Here is a 21147-nt window from a genome sequence, read left to right as displayed (position 1 = left end):
CAGACAATCCGACACACGTCACTGGGCTGTCAAATAATGCCGTGGGGTAGTGTGATAGGTGATTATTATGTTATTGCAGTCTGTTTAATGATTGATTGGCAAATCAATTACGTGGCTAGCTGAGTCCAATCCAAATGTAGAATTTGCTCATTTCAAGGCCAGCCTAACTTGCTGCTTTCTCTGAACTCACACACATTGCAACATTTTTATCTTTGGACACGAGTTTTACATTAGCCAGCATGGCCGCCTTGCGTGCAGCCAAACAAGCTATGAGGAGAGAAATAAAGAAACGAGTAGCTGCGTTGGACGATCAAGAGAAACTTCGCCAGTCTCGAGTCATTTCGCAAAAGGTAACTGCAGTGAGATATAAACAATCATGTAACAAAAAACTGGGTATCACATTTACAATGTGCTTGTGCATTTTTTAATATATATTTTTTTACAACGCTAAAAGCTCAATTTGTGTATGTATGTGTCCTATCGTCGCGTGGCCAATAGAGCTCGCCAGTTTGTAGTCCTAGAAACCGGAAATCTGTTTCGTTCAGCCATTCCAATGGGAAATTGAATGCGGAAAGAAATGGGGTTCTGGGATAAATGTCGAAAATAAGATCTGAGATTAACACAGGTTTGTGGTGCTTTCAAGATAAATGGGAACTTGGAAAAAAACGAGGTCAATCACGACGTTTGGTGGTCTTCATTTCGGAAATTCGGAGCTCTAGAAAGATGCCAGAGTTTCGGACTTTGAATTCCCAGTTGACCTTTCAAAAAACATTCCAGTCAGAGTTTTATTCTCTTTTTTTTTCACTCAGAAGTCTGAGATTTCCGAGTTCCCAGTTTATTTGAATGTTGCATTAGGATATCTGGTATGTTTTGCTCTATGAGATATCAGTCAGTTAACATGACCTTTATGAATTATGAAGCCTTTTATGTGCTTTTTCAGATAATTTTTTTGAAAATCACAAAGTAATGTTAGCTGATGGAGATGATCTCATAGAACAGACATATAAGACCTCCTAAGCCTGTGTTTACCACATACCTCATTTTTGGCGTTTATCCCCAAAATTCCATTCATTTCCCAACAGGCTTTGTACAGTGGTTCCCTGGTGCCCGTGGTTAAAAATGTCCTAAAACGACCAGTGGCACCCCGTTGTGGTGGATCCCAGGTGGGTGGGTGGGGGGGGGTGTTTCCCCCTCTAGGGGGTCTTACCCAAACTGGCCATGGACCCCCCAGCCCACTCCTGAGGACTCCCCCCCCCCATCAGCACCTGGTCACCCGTTTGGGTGACCAGGTGCGTGGCTAGACAGCCTGTGGAGCCAAAGCCTGATTTAGTGTGAACCAGGGTAGAGTTGGTACCTCCAAAAACATGCCTTTACTATTGCTCTATAGCTACTTTTGTTTAGTATTGTCAATACCTGCAAGCAGAAGACACCTAGCCATGAACTCTTTCAATTATATGCAACTTGCCTTTTACTAACAGATAGACGATATTGCTTTTAGAATAATCAAATAACTCAAACAATTCGTTTGTCAGATGTCTCCAGTTGGTGACCTCACATGGTTTTCATAGGCCATACTGCCTCCTAGAGTGTTAAACTGGCAGTACCTTAATGCTGTAATCATATAATTACCAGCCTAACACCTCATACCTCATTACTTTCACCAAACCTAACAGCACATTTTGAATGGTTAATTTACATGCATTATTTGATGTAATTTGCTCCGTAAATGACAGGAAAATAGAAAAACTATGCATACACTGACCCGTTTATACTCTCCTCTCAACCAGCTCTTCAAGCACCCCAAGTATGCTAGCAGTGAGCGCATCGCTGTGTTCCTCAGCATGCATGACGAGGTGAGAACCGAGGAGATAATTCAGGACTTGTTTAAGCACGGTAAGACCTGCTTTATGCCCAAGTACTTGACCCAGGGCACCAGTAACCACATGGACATGGTGAAGCTCACCAGCATGGAGGATATGATGTCACTGCCTCTGACTTCTTGGAACATCAGACAGCCTGCTGCCAACGACAACACCAAAGAGGAGGCCTTGGAGACAGGTTAGTGTTAACCTACACACACACACACACACACAAGCTTTTTGCCCTGCTGCTGCAAGAAAAAAGAATGAAAAAACACAAAAAAAATCACAAAGAAGAAGATATTGGAGTCCGTCCACTTTGTGTGAGAACCTATTCTATATTTCTGGGATCTCTTTATTGGTTATACACAACAACAAAATATCCTTTATATCCTACCGAGTCAGGTAAGCGTAATGGTACCTTCTTTCAGTACGCACATAGGGCCACACACACACAGAGAGCTTAGTTTTCATGATTCATTTTTTACTTTTTGGGGAGTAAAAATGTATTCCCAATCAAAATCCTAGTTTCCCTAACCCATAACCTTTAACCTAACTCAAACCCAAATGCCTAACCTAAACCTAACTCCTAAACCTAACCCTTAAGCGTAAAATAAAATGTTAACAAATTCAGGACATGAAAGAAGTCCTGACTGTTTTTCTACCTTGTCAGGACATTCCGGTGACTTGTCAGGAATTTGTGGGCCTGGTAGGTTGGAAAACATTCACACACACACAGGGTGCCCTATGGTGATACGATCCTCACAGTGTGTGTTGACACATTGTACTTTAGTTTGCCTGTTGTATGTTACCAGCTGTGTGTATCATAACACATTTATGACCTATTTGTTTGAATTACCTAAATCCTGGTATGGCCTTGCAATGTTCGTCTTTCTTCCCTTATACACAGTTAATCTTTGTTCCCCTATGGGCCCTGTTCAGAAGTAGTGCACTATTTAGGGGAAAGGGTGCCATTTGGGATGCATTCACAGTCTCCAACGTGTGACACCATATTAGTGTCAGACAAAAGTTCCTGTTTTGGTTTCCTCCACAAGATGGTGGTATAGCACCATCATCGAGACTGGTAGTCTCCTGCAATAACAATCTTATGTCTGGCCACACACCTGTCATGTGACACCTATTCAAAATACTATGCAAGGGGAAGGATGGAATTGCCCCAACACTGATCCAAGGTCATTTATCCCCTAAAGGTTAATCATTGATAATCATAATCAATCATAATATGATGATATGATAATCATTAATCTTTGTAAATAAGAACTTGTTCTCAACTTGCCTACCTGGTTAAATAAAGGTGTGAAAAAAAAACATTGGGTAGGGGGAGGATAAACTGATCCTAGATCTGGTAACATTTACCCTGAGCACCAAATAAGCACTGTGAATCATTGGTGACGTTGCATAATTCTATTGTAATCAACTCTGCTGCTGCTGTATAATAAGAAAGATCATATTGATAACGGGTTATTAGCATTGTAATCTCTTGGATGGTGAATACTTATTTTTTCCTCTGTCAACCTCAACTATTTTAATCCAGACCGTCACAATTTTAATCATTAGATAGGATATGAAATACCGACGCCTGGGGAGGAAATGTGTTTGTTGTGCATTCTCTAAGTCTATTTGAGCTGTGCAAATAATGTCATCATGACTTCTGGAACCAAACTGGTCATAACCACGCTCCTTCATAGTGTATGTGTAACAGTATAGCTTCCGTCCCTCTCCTCGCCCCTACCTGGGCTCGAACCAGGGACCCTCTGCACCCATCGGCAACAGCCACCCTCAAAGCATCGTTACCCATCGCTCCACAAAAGCCGCAGCCCTTGCAGAGCAAGGGGAACAAGTACTTCAAGGTCTCAGAGCGAGTGACGTCACCGATTGAAACGCTATTAGCGCGCACCCCGCTATAACTAGCTAGCCATTTCACACCGGTTACATATGTATGAATTCACTCCTGTCTGGCAATAACCTGTGTCAATTCTAATTATCGCTCTCACTCACCTCATGCACTCCACTCGCCAGCTCAAGTAACCAGGTTCACTTGTAACCAGGTTCACTTGTAACCAGGTTCACTTGTAACCAGGTTCACTTGTAACCAGGTTCACTTGTAACCAGGTTCACTAGTAACCAGGTTCACTAGTAACCAGGTTCACTAGTAACCAGGTTCACTTGTAACCAGGTTCACTTGTAACCAGGTTCACTTCTTTTGGCGTTGGTGACTATAGAAAGTCTACACTCCCTTTAACTTTTTTCACATTTTGTTGCGTTCCAAAGTGGGATTAAAATGGATTTAATCTTTCTTTTTTGTCAACGATCTTCACAAAATACTCATGTCAAAGTGGAAGAAAAAATGCAAACATTTTTAAAGATGAATGAAAATAAAACCCTAATACACCTTGATTAGATAAGTATTCACCCCTCTGTGTCAATACATGTCAGAAACACATTTGGCAGCGGTCAGTCTTCTTGGGTAATTCTCTAAAAGCTTTGCACACCTATATTGTGCAATATTAGCCCATTATTCTTTTGAAAATTCTTCAGGATCTGTCAAGGTGTTGGGGATCATAGCTAGACAGCAATTTTCAAGTCTTGCCATATATTTTCAAGCAGATTTTAAGTCAAAACTGTAACTTGGCCAAAGGAACATTCACTGTGTTCTTGGTAAGCAACTCCAGTAGATTTGGCTTTGTGTTGTAGGTTATTGTCCTGTTGAAAGGTGAATTCCTCTCCCAGTGTCTGGTGTAAATTATGCATGATGCAGCCACAACCATGCTTAAAAATAACAGGCAGTTACTCAGTGAATTGTTGCGTTGGATTTGGCATAAGGCTTTGCATTTCTTTGCCTTGTTTTTTTTCTTCAGTATTACTTTAGTGCCTTATTGCATACATATGCATGTATTCTGTATATTTGTATTCTTCTTTTCACTCTGTCATTTAGGTCATTATTTTGGAGTCACTACAATGTTGTTGATCCATCCTCAGTTTTCTCCCATCACAGCCATTGAACTCTAGCTGTTTTAAAATCACCAATGGCCTCATGGTGACATCCCTGAGCAGTTTCCTTCCTGTCCTGCAGCTCAGTTCAGAAGGATGACTTCATCTTTGATGTGTCTGGTTGGTTTAATACATCATCCACTGTATCATTATTACCTTGACCATGCTTAAAGATATATTCAATGTCTAATTTGTTATTGTTACCCATCTACCAATCACTGCCCTCCGTTATGAGGCTTTCGAAAAAGCACCCTGGTCTTTGTAGTTGAATCTGTGCTAGAAATTCAATATTTGACTGAGGGACCTTATATATGTTGTATGTATGGGGGACAGAGGAAAGGATAGTCATTAAAAAATCATGTCAACCTTTGTTATTTCACACAGAGGGAGTCCTTATGTGATTTGTTAAGCGAAATACTTCTGAACTAATTTAGTTTTGCATAAACAAAGAGGGTGAATACTTTTGCAATTACTATTTGTTGTTTAATTTTTATTAATTTGTAAAAAAATATAATTTTCTATTCAACTTGACATAAAAATAATACAGTTAAATCTATTTCAGTCCCACTTAAAAACGCAAGAAAATGTGAAAAAAGTTGAAGGGGGTGTAGACTTTCTATAGTCTCTGTATACCAACCAATCATGTCTTCAGTTTAGGGCTCCCTCTGACAGTGAACAGCTGGTTTGATGAATTTCTCTCCACTCTGACTCAGTCCTGCAGCCTTGAATACCTCTCATGAACCTATCATGGCTGTTGTCAAGGAAACTACCGATAGACCATAATGCAAAGCAAATTTAAATACATGAGAAGAGATGGGGGGGGGAGGTCTGTCTTGCCGTGCCATCAGATTAGCTTTGATTATCGTCATGGTTTTCACATAGCAACAAGAAGGGCACCTTATTCCAAGTACCTTGAATATTCCCAGTAGCTGACAGAAGGGTTTAGACCATATTATTTCCTCCTCTTTTCATAACAGCAGTTCCATCCTCATAAAGAATGTCTCTTTGTCCTGGGGTGCATAGAAAGCAAAGGTCTGGAGATGTGGTGTGTTTGTGTGTGTGTGTGTGTGTGTGTGTGTGTGTGTGTGTGTGTGTGTGGACAACAGAACACAAATTGCTACCTGCAAGGATTGCCATCCTGCTGAGCATCTGAAACTTGTCTTCAAAGCATTTTCCTCTTGTTCAGATACTTACATGTGGCGAGAGAGAGAGAGAGAGAGAGAGAGAGAGAACACGGCAGAGAGAGAGAGAGAGAGAACACGGCAGAGAGAGAGAAAACACGGCAGAGAGAGAGAGAGAGAGAACACGGCAGAGAGAGAGAGAGAACACGGCAGAGAGAGAGAGAGAACACGGCAGAGAGAGAGAGAGAGAACACGGCAGAGAGAGAGAGAGAGAACACGGCAGAGAGAGAGAGAGAACACGGCAGAGAGAGAGAGAGAGAGAACACGGCAGAGAGAGAGAAAACACGGCAGAGAGAGAGAGAGAGAGAGAACACGGCAGAGAGAGAGAGAGAGAGAGAACACGGCGGAGAGAGAGAGAACACGGCGGAGAGAGAGAACACGGCGGAGAGAGAGAGAGAGAGAACACGGCGGAGAGAGAGAGAGAGAGAACACGGCGGAGAGAGAGAGAGAGAACACGGCAGAGAGAGAACACGGCAGAGAGAGAGAGAGAGAACACAGCGGAGAGAGAGAGAACACGGCGGAGAGAGAGAGAGAAAACGGCGGAGAGAGAGAGAGAACACGGCGGAGAGAGAGAGAACACGGCGGAGAGAGAGAGAGAGAACACGGCGGAGAGAGAGAACACGGCGGAGAGAGAGAACCGGAGAGAGAGAACACGGCGGAGAGAGAGAGAACACGGCAGAGAGAGAGAGAACACGGCAGAGAGAGAGAGAGAACACGGCAGAGAGAGAGAGAGAGAACACGGCAGAGAGAGAGAGAACACGGCGGAGAGAGAGAGAACACGGCGGAGAGAGAGAGAGAACACGGCGGAGAGAGAGAGAGAGAACACGGCGGAGAGAGAGAGAGAGAACACGGCAGAGAGAGAACACGGCAAAGAGAGAACACGTCAGAGAGAGAGAGAACACGTCAGAGAGAGAGAGAGAACACGGCAGAGAGAGAGAGAGAGAACACGGCAGAGAGAGAGAGAGAGAGAACACGGCGGAGAGAGAGAGAGAACACGGCGGAAAGAGAGAGAGAGAACACGGCAGAGAGAGAGAGAGAACACGGCAGAGAGAGAGAGAGAACACGGCGGAGACAGAGAGAACACGGCAGAGAGAGAGAGAACACGGCGGAAAGAGAGAACACGGCGGAGAGAGAGAGAGAACACGGCGGAGAGAGAGAGAACACGGCAGAGAGAGAGAGAACACGGCAGAGAGAGAGAGAACACGGCAGAGAGAGAGAGAACACGGCGGAAAGAGAGAGAGAACACGGCAGAGAGAGAGAGAACACGGCGGAAAGAGAGAGAGAACACGGCGGAAAGAGAGAGAGAACACGGCGGAGAGAGAGAGAACACGGCAGAGAGAGCGAGAACACGGCGGAGAGAGAGCGAGAACACGGCGGAGAGAGAGAGAACACGGCGGAAAGAGAGAGAACACGGCAGAGAGAGAGAGAACACGGCAGAGAGAGAGAACACGGCGGAGAGAGAGAGAGAACACGGCAGAGAGAGAGAGAGAACACGGCAGAGAGAAAGAGAGAACACGGCGGAGAGAGAGAGAGAGAACACAGCGGAGAGAGAGAGAGAGAGAACACGGCGGAGAGAGAGAGAGAGAGAACACGGCGGAGAGAAAGAGAGAACACGGCGGAGAGAGAGAGAACACGGCGGAGAGAGAGAGAGAACACGGCGGAGAGAGAGAGAGAGAGAACACGGCGGAGAGAGAGAGAACACGGCAGAGAGAGAGAGAGAGAACACGGCGGAGAGAGAGAGAGAGAACACGGCGGAGAGAGAGAGAGAGAGAGAACACGGCGGAGAGAGAGAGAGAGAACACGGCAGAGAGAGAGAGAGAACACAGCAGAGAGAGAGAGAACACGGCAGAGAGAGAGAGAGAGAGAACACGGCGGAGAGAGAGAGAGAACACGGCAGAGAGAGAGAACACGGCGGAGAGAGAGAGAGAGAACACGGCAGAGAGAGAGAGAACACGGCAGAGAGAGAGAGAGAACACGGCAGAGAGAGAGAGAGAGAACACGGCGGAGAGAGAGAGAACACGGCGGAGAGAGAGAGAGAGAGAGAACACGGCAGAGAGAGAGAGAGAACACGGCAGAGAGAGAGAGAGAGAGAACACGGCGGAGAGAGAGAGAGAGAGAACACGGCAGAGAGAGAGAGAGAACACGGCAGAGAGAGAGAACACGGCGGAGAGAGAGAGAACACGGCAGAGAGAGAGAGAGAACACGGCAGAGAGAGAGAGAGAACACGGCAGAGAGAGAGAGAGAACACGGCAGAGAGAGAGAGAACACGGCAGAGAGAGAGAGAGAGAGAACACGGCAGAAAGAGAGAGAGAACACGGCAGAGAGAGAGAGAACACGGCAGAGAGAGCTGAAGAGAGAGAACACGGCAGAGAGAGCTGAAGAGAGAACACATCGGAGAGAGATGGAGAAAGAAAGAGAACACAGCAGATAGATGGGGAGAGAGAACACAGCAGAGAGATGGAGAGAGAGAACACAGCAGAGAGAGAGAGCTCACAACAGAGAGAGAGAGAGAGAGAGAGCTCACAACAGAGAGAGAGAGAGAAAAGGGGTAATGGCATTTTGGCACAGCAGGAGTAGATGTCCTTCAGAAAGTGAATGATTTAACATTCATCCGAGATCTTTGTTATTGGCTAGGAATAGAAAAGACTGGAGTAGATAAAAACAGAGACCTTTGATTGGGCTCTGTGTTATTTACACATTGGGAGGGTGTGTGTGGGTGGGTGTGTGAGCGTGCGTGTCTAACTATCAGGGTTCGATTGTTAGCATTACATCCTTACTGCCATTTAAAGTAGATGTGATGCCAGATGAGTCATGTGAACAACAGTAGGCTACATGCATCAATAATAGATGAATGTTGCCATGCAGTCTGGAGGGCCGGAGAAGAGACCGCAACCTGCTGCTGCTGTGAGGAACGTGTATGCAGAATGTCCCTGCTTAATCTGCATAAATGATTCATGAATGTCATGGTTGCGTGACAACAGGAAGAGCTTTTGATATTAGAGTCTCAGGCTACACCGAGCAGAATGAAGTGAGAGGTTCACATCATCACCAGAAACCTGCTGCCGCATTCATAAAGTGCTGATCTAGGATCAGGTCCACCCTGTCCATGTAATCTTGATCATTTTGATCTTAAAGCCAAAACTGATTCTAGATCAGCACTCCTACCCTGAGACGATTGATACATACGGGCCCTGATATCAGATGTTCTAAGAAACATTCTGTGAAACATCTCATCTGTTATTTCTTTGGGTTGTCAGCGAGCACTTGATGCTATGGTTACATCAGGATGTTGTGAAATATTCATCCAAGGGCTTGTGAAGTCTTGCAGCGAACACCATCCATCTTTTGCCTCAGAGAATCTGTAGCTTGTTGGGTCTGATGGAATTATAAAGAATTGATCATGCTGGAGACTGTAGAACTGGCAATGCATGTTTTAGTTCTGGCATTTATTGAAGCAGGCCTGCAGTTCACTGCTACGAAGCAACAATAGCATTTTTAGCCACATTTATTTTGTGGGGTGGAGTGTATTTCTGTTTTAAATAGGATGAACAGTGTTGTTTTATAGCCTCCTCATTCATGTATTTCCATGTCTTCCTCCCATGCAGGAGGTCTTGACCTGATCTTGATGCCAGGCCTGGGATTTGACAGGAATGGGAACCGGCTGGGCCGAGGGAAGGGCTTCTACGACACATACCTGGAACGCTGTATGACGCACCCCAAGGGGAAGCCGTACACCATCGCTCTGGCCTTCAGGGAGCAGCTGTGTCAGGACATACCCGTGGGCAACAACGACGTGCTGATAGACGAGGTCCTGTATGATGTCCTGGACTAGTTAAAAGGCACATTTTCATATTTCTGAAGTAAATCTCTATTTGTGATGTAAATGGCATGTTCTAGAAGGGTTCAGACACCTTTTCTGTGATTTGGCTTGTTTTTGAGAAACTTACCCCAGCCGTGATACACGTCCTTGCTCGTTGTGCAGTAATCGGGCAACGCAAAAGACATGAACAAAACACACCCAAATATGTCGTTTTAGAAACGGACACACTTTCAGTATAGTGATGTAGCTCTTTAGATGTTGTACACATTAAATTGTGTCATTCCAAACTTTATCCACAACGTTAGCTTCCATTTTGTGCGACTGGAGCCGTTTCTTCTAGCAGCTGTGCTGCGCGGGCTGTGTCCGTGTACTATAGGGACACGCTCAACCTGCACAGCTGCAGGGGGGAAACAGTGCAAGTCGACCAAAATGGATTATAATGTTGCGGATACATTTCGGAATGACACGTGTAACGTGTACAACATCTAAGACCTACATCACTATACTGAAAATCCATTTCTAAAAGGACATATTTGGGTGTTTTTTGAGCTTTTGTTCATGTCTTTTATGTGCCCTGATACTGCACAACGAGCAATGAGGAAGTGTATCATGGGAGAAACGTATGGAAAACAGGACAAATCACACAAAACAGTGACTGGACCCTTCTAGAACATGCCATTTACACCAGAAACAGAGATCTAATTCAGAAATAGGAAAATTCTCCTTTAACTGTGATGGGAATAGTCAACTGCACTACAATGGTATGACGATGAAATCAGTGGAGGTTGAGGGGAGGACGGCTCATAATAATGGCTATAACGGAGCAAATGGAATGGCATCAAACCATGTATTTACATACCATTCCACTGATTCCGCTCTTGCCATTACCACAAGCCCGTCCGCCCCAATTAAGGTGCCACCAACCTGTGGATGAAATTGTATTATACAGCACATGATATCATATTATGTGATCCCAGCTAACAGATATTGGTTCCCAGAACATTGTGGGAAAGTTACTTCAAACAACCAAAAGAGAGCCTTTAGGGAACGTTCTGTGCTAGCTGTGATGATATTGTTTGGTATGTTGATATGATATTATCATAAGACATGAAGCTGTGAACTAGTCAACAGGACAGTGGTAGAGCTGAGCCTGGTGGCCTCATTCCAAATGGATCATTAGCCCTTACTCCAAGGTGTTTGTTTAAATACGGATCCAATCCATTTAAATCTTCTAGTGGGGGCATCAACAAGGGCCTAAGTAAGAGGCCAGGGTTCAGTTTGGACTTGGGACCTCTAAAGTGCTTGCTAAAGACCCCTAGTGATCATAATGGTCAAACGAGTTGTCTTAGAATGTGCCTGAATTGGTGAGAAATAAACTGTTCTCTACAGATGACACTACTACCAGATGACACTACCTTGTTTCCATTTCAAGATTCCTGTGATTTCAGTTCATAGATTTTTTTTAAACTGTCAAACTTCCTGATCTTCTGTAATGAGATGATTATGCTGCCATCAGGGGACACAGAAAGTTCGGTTAAGAATAAAGACGGCTGAAGGAACACACGCTTGTTTATTGCTCACCAAAGCTAGCTAGCATAGTTTTGGTGTCCAGAAGTGGGGTCCAAAACCCCTCCGTTGTCTTAACAAAGGAATAACAGTATTATTACTGGAGACTGAGAGCATGCTGAGAATGAGTGTTTGACTGGCAGAATGTTAATGAACTGCCTAGTGACTGCCTCGCTTGTTTGCCTAATTGCTGTGATGCTCTTGGGAATTAATCCATACTTTTCTGGTAGAGTCTTTTTATGTTTTGCTTATCAAAGTCTTGCCTGTTTTAAACTGAGACTGAATGACATGACATTGCTAAGTGCAGCAGCATGAATCGCAGAAAGCTTGAATGGCTCACCGTAGATCCAAGAGTAAAACACTAAGATGTTCTCTCTTTTTGTGTAACCGCACTTGAACATACATTGCCGGTCCTCTGTTTTTTTTATTTATTGAAGACCATGATTATTTGGATCAGGAAACTTTTGTTCCTGGGCAGTAACAAAAGGATGTACACACCTACAGTAGACCTTCAGAACCATAGTCATCCATCCATGATCTAAACAAGACCTTCAGAACCACAGTCATCCATCCATGATCTAAACAAGACCTTCAGAACCACAGTCATCCATCCATGATCTTAACAAGACCTTCAGAACCATAGTCATCCATCCATGATCTAAACAAGACCTTCAGAACCACAGTCATCCATCCATGATCTAAACAAGACCTTCAGAACCACAGTCATCCATCCATGATCTTAACAAGACCTTCAGAACCATAGTCATCCATCCATGATGTAAACAAGACCTTCAGAACCACAGTCATCCTTCCATGATCTAAACAAGACCTTCAGAGAGAGATTACAAAAGACCTTGTCTCAATCCTATTATTTTAGACTGGCTGTACTTCCACCACGACCTGCCCACTCATTAAATCCCCATGGTGGTTTATAGTTTGTTCATCTGCTGAAATCACAAAAGTGGTTTTACATAAACGTTATTCGGTTCCTCTATGTGTTTAACATTGGTTTCAGTTTGTAAAGCCCCGACTACCAAACAGTCCCATCTTTCAAAGGCTGTCTGTCTGTCTGTCTGTTTGTCTGTCTGCTCAGCAGTTGGTTTATTACCATGGCGGGGAGGAAGTCTTTCTCCAGCTGTACAGAACAGAACACACACACAGTACATCAGTACACACAGTACATCTCTCTCAGAATCAGCCAGCTTTATAATGACATGGATCAGGAGCAGATATGTAGGCCAGCAGCCACACACAGACTTTCTCACCTACCACTGCCTTCTCTCCCTCACTCTCTCCATCCTCTCTTTCTCTGCTTGATCAACCTCTCCCAGAGAGCTACAGCTGCCTGCTTCATCAGAACCAGTGTGAAGATGGTTTATTAAAGAAATGAGACCTACACGTATGTGTATGTGTGTGTGTGCTCAGCATGGCTGCTCATTACAGAGAGGTAACAAGGCTAGATGGGACGGGCACATTTTTTATTTTTATTTAACTAGGCAAGTCGGTTAAGAACAAATACTTATTCCTACCACATCATATCAAATCAGCGTTTATTTGTCATGTGCGCCGAATACAACAGGTGTAGGACTGTCAATGTCAGGTGACAGGTCTGGCTACGATGACGCAGGTAGCTCTGATGTCACAGCCATTTTGCATGATCAGGGGCCAAGCATCTCAGAGCAGGAGTGCTGATTTAGGATCAGTTTAGGCTTTTAGATCACAATGAAAAAAAATACATGTACGGGGCGGACCTGATCCTAGATCAGCACTCCTACGTTGAGAAGCTTGATACTGCACTGTACATATGGCCCCTGGGGTGCGTCTCAACAGTCTAGAAAACTCCGGAAATAATTTCAACAAATTGCATATAGATCTATTTTTATTCATAAATACAAGTAAGCCTACCCATAAATACTGTTATATACACTGCTCAAAAAAATAAAGGGAACACTTAAACTGTGAAATCAAACTTCTGTGAAATCAAACTGTCCACTTAGGAAGCAACACTGATTGACAATACATTTCACATGCTGTTGTGCAAATGGAATAGACAACAGGTGGAAATGATAGGCAATTAGCAAGACACCCCCAATAAAGGAGTGGTTCTGCAGGTGGTGACCACAGACCACTTCTCAGTTCCTATGCTTCCTGGCTGATGTTTTGGTCACTTTTGAATGCTGGCGGTGCTTTCACTCTAGTGGTAGCATGAGACGGAGTCTACAACCCACACAAGTGGCTCAGGCAGTGCAGCTCATCCAGGATGGCACATCAATGCGAGCTGTGGCAAGAAGGTTTGCTGTGTCTGTCAGCGTAGTGTCCAGAGCATGGAGGCGCTACCAGGAGACAGGCCAGCACATCAGGAGACGTGGAGGAGGCCGTAGGAGGGCAACAACCCAGCAGCAGGACCGCTACCTCCGCCTTTGTGCAAGGAGGAGCAGGGGGAGCACTGCCAGAGCCCTGCAAAATGACCTCCAGCAGGCCACAAATGTGCATGTGTCTGCTCAAACGGTTGGAAACAGACTCCATGAGGGTGGTATGAGGGCCCGACGTCCACAGGTTGGGGTTGTGCTTACAGCCCAACACCGTGCAGGACGTTTGGCATTTGCCAGAGAACACCAAGATTGGCAAATTCGCCACTGGCGCCCTGTGCTCTTCACAGATGAAAGCAGGTTCACACTGAGCACATGTGACAGACGTGACAGAGTCTGGAGACGCCGCGGAGAACGTTCTGCTGCCTGCAACATCCTCCAGCATGACCGGTTGGGAGGTGGGTCAGTCATGGTGTGGGGTGGCATTTCTTTGGGGGGCCACACAGCCCTCCATGTGCTCGCCAGAGGTAGCCTGACTGCCATTAGGTACCGAGATGAGATCCTCAGACCCCTTGTGAGACCATATACTGGTGCGGTTGGCCCTGGGTTCCTCCTAATGCAAGACAATGCTAGACCTCATGTGGCTGGAGTGTGTCAGCAGTTCCTGCAAGAGGAAGGCATTGATGCTATGGACTGGCCCGCTCGTTCCCCAGACCTGAATCCAATTGAGCACATCTGGGACATCATGTCTCGCTCCATCCACCAACGCCACGTTGCACCACAGATTGTCCAGGAGTTGGCGGATGCTTTAGTCCAGGTCTGGGAAGAGATCCCTCAGGAGACCATCCGCCACCTCATCAGGAGCATGCCCGGGCGTTGTAGGGAGGTCATACAGGCACCTGGAGGCCACACACACTACTGAGCCTCATTTTGACTTGTTTTAAGGACATTACATCAAAGTTGGATCAGCCTGTAGTGTGGTTTTCCACTTTAATTTTGAGTGTGACTCCAAATCCAGACCTCCATGGGTTGATAAATTGGATTTCCATTGATTATTTTGTGTGATTTTGTTGTCAGCACATTCAACTATGTAAAGAAAAAAGTATTTAATAAGATTATTTCATTCATTCAGATCTAGGATGTGTTATTTTAGTGTTCCCTTTATTTTTTGAGCAGTGTATTTATGAACAGTATTAACTATTTAAGTCTGAATGTCATCATATATAAAGCATGAACAACAGGCCTTATACATGTTCTAACAAACTGGAAAGATGTTAAATATAAGCAGATCCATAAATAAAGTGTTAGGCTGTGCTCCAAATAGCACCCTATTCCCTTTATAGTGCACTATTTTGGACCAGGACCCATAGGGCTCTGGTTAAAAGTAGTGTACTATATAGCGAATAGGGTTCCATTTAGCCTTACACACTTCCCGAATGCTCCATCACTGCTCTCTTCCACAGTCATTTGGCTGTCTCCTTGTGTTCAACCTGTTTGTAAATCGCCTGTGTGTGTGTGTGTTTTCTCTCTCCCCTGTGCATGTGTGTGTGTGTGTATGTGTGTATCTCTTCCCCAATGAACCACAAGAGTGAGGGCTCTTCAATATTTCATGAGAATGGGAAGAGTGTTTATGCTCTGGGGACTGCACTGAAAATGAGCATGAGTTCAGATTTCACACCCCAAGAACACCCCAGGTGAACACACACACACACACACACACCTGTAGGTCTCATTTCCTTAATGAACCATCTTCAGAATGACAGGGTTCTGATGAGATTATCTCAGAAAGCCAACACAAGTCTTCAGGTCTCAGGCAAGGTTACTCATCATAGTTCACTAACTCCATTTGCTTAGCTAAATTGATTGAATAAATTATATGGTAGATATTAAACCAGAGATGTTTTCAACAGTTACTTTCAGTTGAATAATCAACTAAATGAGGCTTGATTAGAAATAGAAACATGCATGAACTAGATTCTCAATTTACAGAGATTGGCCTACTAAAGTATTTTTAATGTTTGATTCTGTTTTGGGGTGATTCCCCAGGCAATTACTTTATGGCATCTATGTTGGAGCCTTATGCTGCGTTTGTAACCAAGTGGGAAGTGGGAATTTACCACTTGAACAGCCCTCTAACTGGTAATTACTAGCAGGAAATCTTCCCTGAGCTCCGACTTCTACCATATGCTGATCTCTGACATCACCTACTAGGAAAAGGACATCGATAACAGCATTTTCAGCAGTTAATAAAACATTAATTATAAAAAGTAATCTATTAATATAATTGTTTTACTCTATAATTTGTTTACAAGCATGATAGCTGTACTTTTAGTGTTGGTCATTAGCCAATAAGCTACCGAGGAAAGGGCTGAAAATAGCCCATATTAATATATGTAGCCTTGGAAATAAGGTTAATGAACTCAATAACTTGCTAACTTTAGATAACATTCACATATTAGCCATTTCTGAGACTCACTTAGATAGTTCATTTGATGATACAGCAGTAGCAATACAAGGATATAACATCTATAGAAGAGACAGGAATGCTTATGAGGGAAGTGGGACTGTATATATTCAGAGCCATATCCCTGTAATGCTTAGAGAAGATCAAGCTGTCCGCTCAAGAGGAAGCCGCCCCAGGTAAAAATGACCTGGGGCGGCAGGTAGCCTAGTGGTTAGAGTGTTGGGCCAGTAACCAAATGGATGCTCGATCGAATTCCCGCGCTGACAAGGTAAAAATCTGTCATTCTGCCCCTGAGCAAGGCAGTTAACCCACTGTTCATAGGCTGTCATTGTAAATAAGAATTTGTTCTTAACTGACTTGCCTAGTTAAATAAATACAAAAATAATAATGACAAACCTCCTGGCCTTGACAACTTACGTAGATGGAAAGCTACTGAGGATGGTAGCTGACTCTATAGCCACTCCTATCTGTCATATCTTTCATCTGAGCCTAGAGAAAAGTCTTTGTCCTCAGGCCTGGAGGGAAGCCAAAGTCATTCCGCTACCCAAGAGTGGCAAATCGGCCTTTACAGGTTCTAACAGCAGACCTATCAGCTTGCTGCCAGAGCTTAGCAAACTGTTGGGAAAAAATGGTGTTTGACCAAATACAATGCTATTTCTCTGTAAACAAATGAACAACAGACTTTCAGCATGCTTATAGAGAAGGGCACTCAACATGTACTGCACTGACACAAATGATGATTGGTTGAAAGACATTGATAATAAGAAGATTGTGGGAGCTGTACTGTTAGATTTCAGTACAGCCTTTGACATTATTGACCATTACCTATGGTTGAGAAAACATGTGTTATTTCTTTTCAACTTCTGCCATATCGTGGATTCAGAGCTATCTATCTAATTTAACTCAGAGGGTTTTCTTTAATGGAAGCTTCTCGGATGTCAAAAATGTAAAGTGTGGTGTACCGCAGGGCAGCTCTCTAGGCCCTCTACTTTTCTCTATTTTTACCAATGACCTGCCACTGGCATTAAACAAAGCATGTTTGTCCATGTATGCTGATGATTCAACCATATGCATCAGCAACCACAGCTAATGAAGTCACTGAAACCCTTAACAAAGACTTGCATTCTGTTTTGGAATGGGTGGCCAGGTAGTCTTGAACATCTCCAAAATTAAGAGCATTGTATTTGGTACAAATCATTCCCTAAGTTCTAGACCTCAGCTGAATCTGGTAATGAATGGTGTGGCTGTTGAACAAGTAGAGGAGACTACTTGGTGTCACCTTAGATTGTAAACTGTCATGGTCAAAACATATAGATTCAATGGTTGTAAAGATGGGGAGAAGTCTGTCGGTAATAAAGAGATGATCTGCTTTTTTGACACCACACTCCACAAAGCAAGTCCTGCAGGCTCTAGTTTTATCTTATCTTGATTATTGTCCAGACATATGGTCAAGTGCTGCAAAGAAAGACCTAGTTAAGCTGCAGCTGGCCCAGAACAGAGAGGCACGTCTTGCTCTTCATTGTAATCAGAGGGCTGATATTAATACTGTGCTTGACAGTCTGTCTTGGCTAAGAGTTGAGGCATCACTTCTTGTTTTTATAAGAAACATTAATGCGTTGGAAATTCCAAATTGTTTGCATAGTCAACTTACACACAGCACGGACACACACATTTACCCCACCAGACATGCCACCAGGGGTATTTTCACAGCACCCAGGTCCAGAACAAATTTAAGTAAACGTAGAGTATTAAACAGAGCCATGAGTGCATGGAACTCCCATCTTATATAGTACAAGTGAACAGCAAACCTGGTTTAAAAAAAACTAAGAAAGCAACACCTCACAGCACAACGCCTCTCTCCCATGTAACCTACTTGTTGTGTATATGTACTGACATGTATGTGGAACTGATAGATGCAAACACACACACACACACACTAAATGTTAATGTTTTTAAATGTATGTAAATTGTAAAGTATTTTGTCTGTAATGTCTTTTTTGTTATATGTCGGACCCCAGTAAGGCTAGCTGTCACCATTGGCGTAGTCTAATGGGGATCCTAATATATCAAATCAAATTCTCAACAAGTTCAAAGCACGTGAATGCATCCAACTAGTATTTACGACTTCACAAATGGTAAATTCCCACCTCCCACATGGTTACAAACGCAGCATTAAACACAGGCTCCAGCATAGATATGGAAAGATAGCACACATTCTATCCTTGCAAATGAGGTCTTCTGTGACAGCATGGGCAGCTATCTTTAATAGCTAGCTATCTCCCCTTTAAAGTAATACATTTCCTCTACTTCTATGAGTGTTTTGGTCATTTGTAAATAAACTGAACAGGTGTGTACCACCATGGACTGTGCTGGACTGTGTATAGTTTGAAAGGTATAAAGCCACATTGGTGATTTACTGCTACCTGCAGTTATGGAATGTTTTTGTCCAATATTAATCCAATAACCAGGTTTCCAATTTGCGTTGTGCTTGTAGAGCTGACTAATGATAATGGACTGATGGTGATACATACACACACACACACACACACACACACACACACACACACACACACACACACACACACACACACACACACACACACACACACAGACAGAGAGTGCCTGTAGTAATGACAAGCAGCTGATGTAGCACACACAGACCTACAGAACTGTAGAGCTTTCAGAGGCGTTACACACACAGACCTACAGAACTGCAGAGCTTTCAGAGGCATTCCACACACAGACCTACAGAACTGCAGATCTTTCAGAGGCGTTCCACACACAGACCTACAGAACTGCAGAGCTTTCAGAGGCATTCCACAAACAGAACTACAGAACTGCAGAGCTTTCAGAGGCGTTCCACACACAGACCTACAGAACTGCAGAGCTTTCAGAGGCATTCCACACACAGACCTACAGAACTGCAGAGCTTTCAGAGGCGTTCCACAGACAGACTTACAGAACTGCAGAGCTTTCAGAGGCATTCCACAAACAGACCTACAGAACTGCAGAGCTTTCAGAGGCATTCCACACACAGACCTACAGAACTGCAGAGCTTTCAGAGGCATTCTACACACAGACCTACAGAACTGCAGAGCTTTCAGAGGCGTTCCGCACACAGACCTACAGAACTGCAGAGCTTTCAGAGGCGTTCCACACACAGACCTACAGAACTGCAGAGCTTTCAGAGGCGTTCCACAGACAGACCTACAGAACTGTAGAGCTTTCAGAGGCGTTCCACACACAGACCTACAGAACTGTAGAGCTTTCAGAGGCGTTCCACAGACAGACCTACAGAACTGCAGAGCTTTCAGAGGCGTTCCGCACACAGACCTACAGAACTGCAGAGCTTTCAGAGGCGTTCCACACACAGACCTACAGAACTGCAGAGCTTTAAGAGGCGTTCCACACACAGACCTACAGAACTGCAGAGCTTTCAGAGGCATTCCACACACAGACCTACAGAACTGCAGCGCTTTCAGAGGCGTTCCGCACACAGACCTACAGAACTGCAGAGCTTTCAGAGGCATTCCACACACAGACCTACAGAACTGCAGCGCTTTCAGAGGCATTCCACAGACAGACACATTTGTTCTGAGGGCTTACGTATGAGCAGACCACCATTCTCTCTGGTTGCTTCCCAAATGACATTGACCATGACCATGGCCCATTGTGAATTGGGTAGCACCCTCTGCCATATGAGCAGCAGAGAAACATGGCTGAAGTGATTTAACCATCTGAGCAGCAGTTCTAATATTCTGTAATCCATCATCGGTACAGGCCTGCACCCACCTGGAATCTGAGGCAGAGGAAAGGACATGGAGTGAATGGATTAATGAATGAATGGGCATATGTATGTATGTACTGCATGTACAGGCAGGTATGAATGTGTATGAGAAAGTGAATGAATGAACAAATTAATGAACAAATTAATTAATATTTAACATGAGGTAATAGCCACTTTTATCCAGTGTTAAATGTGTTGTTTTAATATGTGCGATTGCACCCTGGACTCAAGGCGGGTGTTCCCACATCCAGTCAACCTGTCAGTAATGACTGGACTGCCTTCATCAGTTCCTAACTGTGGACACTAACTTTGTAGTGTATATTCATGTTGAATCTGACATTCAACTCATTTCATCTCATCTCATTTTGCAACAGGCGCAGTGAGGACTGACCAGTCTTGAGATGGAGAGCTGATTAGAGTTTGGTTTGTGGGATGGAACTGAAGGATTTTGGGTACTGGCCAGCTGGGCTACTAGACTGCGGTTTCTTCTAGCCCGGGTAACATTCAGGTCCTAAATCTGCTCCATGCAACGTTTATAAAGACAACATTTCACTAGCCAGCCGGGCTAGTTGGACATATTTTCTACTAGCCCAGTCTGAAAAGTACTAGACTCGGGCTAGAGGACTGGCTTCATTTCCAGATCTCACTGATTGCTATTGGCTACATACCAGTGGCTTGACAGTGTAAGCACCCTTGAGTCCCACAGAACAGCTGATAGGGAATATTCTGGAATAAGTCACCCTCTGATTTGAGATTTGTGTGTGTGTGTGTGTGTGTGTGTGGACCTTCAACTCTGTACGATGTAACTGTAACGCAGAAGTGCACTGAACATGAACTCTGTCAGTGCGCTTCTGCCTCTATTGTTTAATAGTCATGCTCCTACTAACAATAATAAGAAACTATGGAAATAATTTTACCCTTTGTATTTTTTTAAATGTATACCATTACAACGACACAACACGCTTACAGAACTAAGAGGGAAACAAAGGACGGGGTGCGTGGGGGAGGGGGACTGAGGGCAATCTGATGTTATGGAAGGCCCTCCTACTTCCCGCCCCAGTGATTGGCCTTCTGCTTTTGAACAGCATTTGTTTCTCTTCTTTCCCAGTACTCTCCTCACCTCCTATCTGAGCCCAGCTAATCTCCAGA

General features: G+C 44.2%; 1 protein-coding gene across 1 annotated transcript; it reads left to right on the top strand.

Moving 5' to 3' along the window:
- The first annotated feature begins 7 nt into the window (after nucleotides 1-7).
- LOC115166874 (5-formyltetrahydrofolate cyclo-ligase) lies at nucleotides 8-11431 on the top strand. The gene is made up of 3 exons (XM_029720773.1): nucleotides 8-350; nucleotides 1788-2058; nucleotides 9658-11431. Exons 1-3 carry the CDS (start codon nucleotides 240-242, stop codon nucleotides 9882-9884), a joined length of 609 nt encoding a protein of 202 aa, XP_029576633.1. The 5' UTR covers nucleotides 8-239; the 3' UTR covers nucleotides 9885-11431.
- Nucleotides 11432-21147: the final 9716 nt, after the last annotated feature.

This window comes from Salmo trutta, chromosome 29 (genome assembly GCF_901001165.1).
Source record: "Salmo trutta chromosome 29, fSalTru1.1, whole genome shotgun sequence".
Lineage (NCBI taxonomy): Eukaryota > Metazoa > Chordata > Actinopteri > Salmoniformes > Salmonidae > Salmo > Salmo trutta.
This window is presented reverse-complemented; position numbering and strand designations above follow the sequence as displayed.